This window comes from Elephantulus edwardii, unplaced genomic scaffold, assembly GCF_000299155.1.
Source record: "Elephantulus edwardii isolate Elephantulus edwardi_28Jun2011 unplaced genomic scaffold, EleEdw1.0 scaffold00034, whole genome shotgun sequence".
NCBI classification, from domain to species: Eukaryota; Metazoa; Chordata; class Mammalia; order Macroscelidea; family Macroscelididae; genus Elephantulus; species Elephantulus edwardii.
In genome coordinates, this window is record NW_006399784.1 from 14,803,791 (window position 1) to 14,805,279 (window position 1,489).

At 52.2% G+C, this 1,489-nt stretch overlaps 1 protein-coding gene across 1 annotated transcript in view; it reads right to left on the reverse strand.

The window, feature by feature from the left end:
* Positions 1–1,246, reverse strand: part of LOC102861564 (calcium/calmodulin-dependent protein kinase type II subunit gamma-like) — a 124,466-nt gene extending 123,220 nt beyond the window's left edge. Inside the window, exon 1 of the mRNA XM_006884493.1 lies at positions 3–1,246. Coding sequence (XP_006884555.1) covers positions 3–1,246 — 1,244 coding nt within the window. The remainder of the gene's footprint in view (positions 1–2) is intronic.
* Positions 1,247–1,489: the final 243 nt, after the last annotated feature.

The window sequence follows — 1,489 nt, forward strand, 5'->3', positions numbered from 1 at the left end:
GCTGGGGCTGCATGCCTGCAGAGGGGGCTGTTCTGTCCCGGGTGCTCCGTCCTTCAGGCACCGAGCTGCCATTCCCAGTGCGGAGCGGGGCAGCTTTAAGGTCCTCATCTTCGGTGGTGGTATTGCAGCTCTCTGTGGAACCCTTTATCCCGTCTGTAGCATTGTGCACCACAGTGGTTTGCGGCTCCATGGCCGTCTGCAAGGGCGCGGGCTCTTGGGCTGGGTTTACGAGACTGTTTTTGTTGTTGCTCTGTGGCTTGACACCGCCATCTGACTTCTTGTTCAATAGGCTTTTGGCAGCTGAGAAATTCCTGGAGACAAGCATGATGGTGAGGATGGCACCCTTCAGGTTTCTTCGGGCATTGAACTTGAGCAAGCATTCTACAGTCTCCTGCCGATGCATCATAGACGCCACAATGGATCGTTGGCAGACCCATGGGTGCTTGAGAGCCTGGTCAGCTGTGATGTGCTTTGCTGGGTTGATGGTCAGCATCTGGTTGATCAAGTTCTTGGCCTCAGGAGTTACCGTGTCCCACTCTGGTGATGGAAAATCATAGGCTCCAGCCTTGATCTGCTGATACAGCTTGTGCTGATCCTCGTCCCAGAAGGGAGGGTATCCCACCAGGAGGATATACAGGATGACCCCGCAGGCCCATATGTCCACAGGCTTTCCATAAGGATCTTTCCTCAAGACCTCAGGGGACAAGTAACCTGGGGTGCCAGCAAAACCAAACCAAGCCTGCTGTTCTCCCTGCACTTCGATGGCTAGGCCAAAATCTGCCAGCTTGACAGCAGCGCCCTTGCATTTACTTGCCAGTAGCAGGTTCTCAGGCTTCAGGTCTCTGTGGACAATGTCATGCTGGTGGATATGGTTAACACTCTCCAGAATCTGATGTATACAGTGACTGGCATCAGCTTCACTGTAGTACTCTCTGGCCACGATGTCTTCAAACAGTTCTCCGGCAGTAACAAGGTCAAACACGAGGTAGTGAAACCCTTCTTCAGAAATACTGTCATGGAGGCGCACAATATTTGGATGCTTCAAAAGTCGGCATATTCGAGCTTCACGTTCTAGTTTCTGGTGATCCCGGGCAGACAACTTCTTGGTATAGATGATTTTTGCAGCACACCCTTGCGTGAAGGTTTTCTTCACATACCTGCGGACCACAGAGAAAACACCCTTGCCGAGCTCCTCGAAGAGCTGATAGTCGTCGGTGAAGCGGGTGCAGGTGGCGGTGGTGGCCATGCTAGAAGGCGGGCGGACGCGGCGGTGCAGCCCGCGCTGACATCGATGCACAGTCACCGCCCTATTAACTAGATTTTATGAGAACTTGCAGAGAGATCTGGTGGCCCTTGCCAAAAGGCTTATGGTTCAAATTCATCAGGTGCTCCACAGAAGAAAAATAATGAGCAATCTCCTGTCTGATTAACCGCTTCTGAAAACCTGCTAGAAGCTCAGCTTTAGGTTGGGTCTAACAAGAAAAACAGT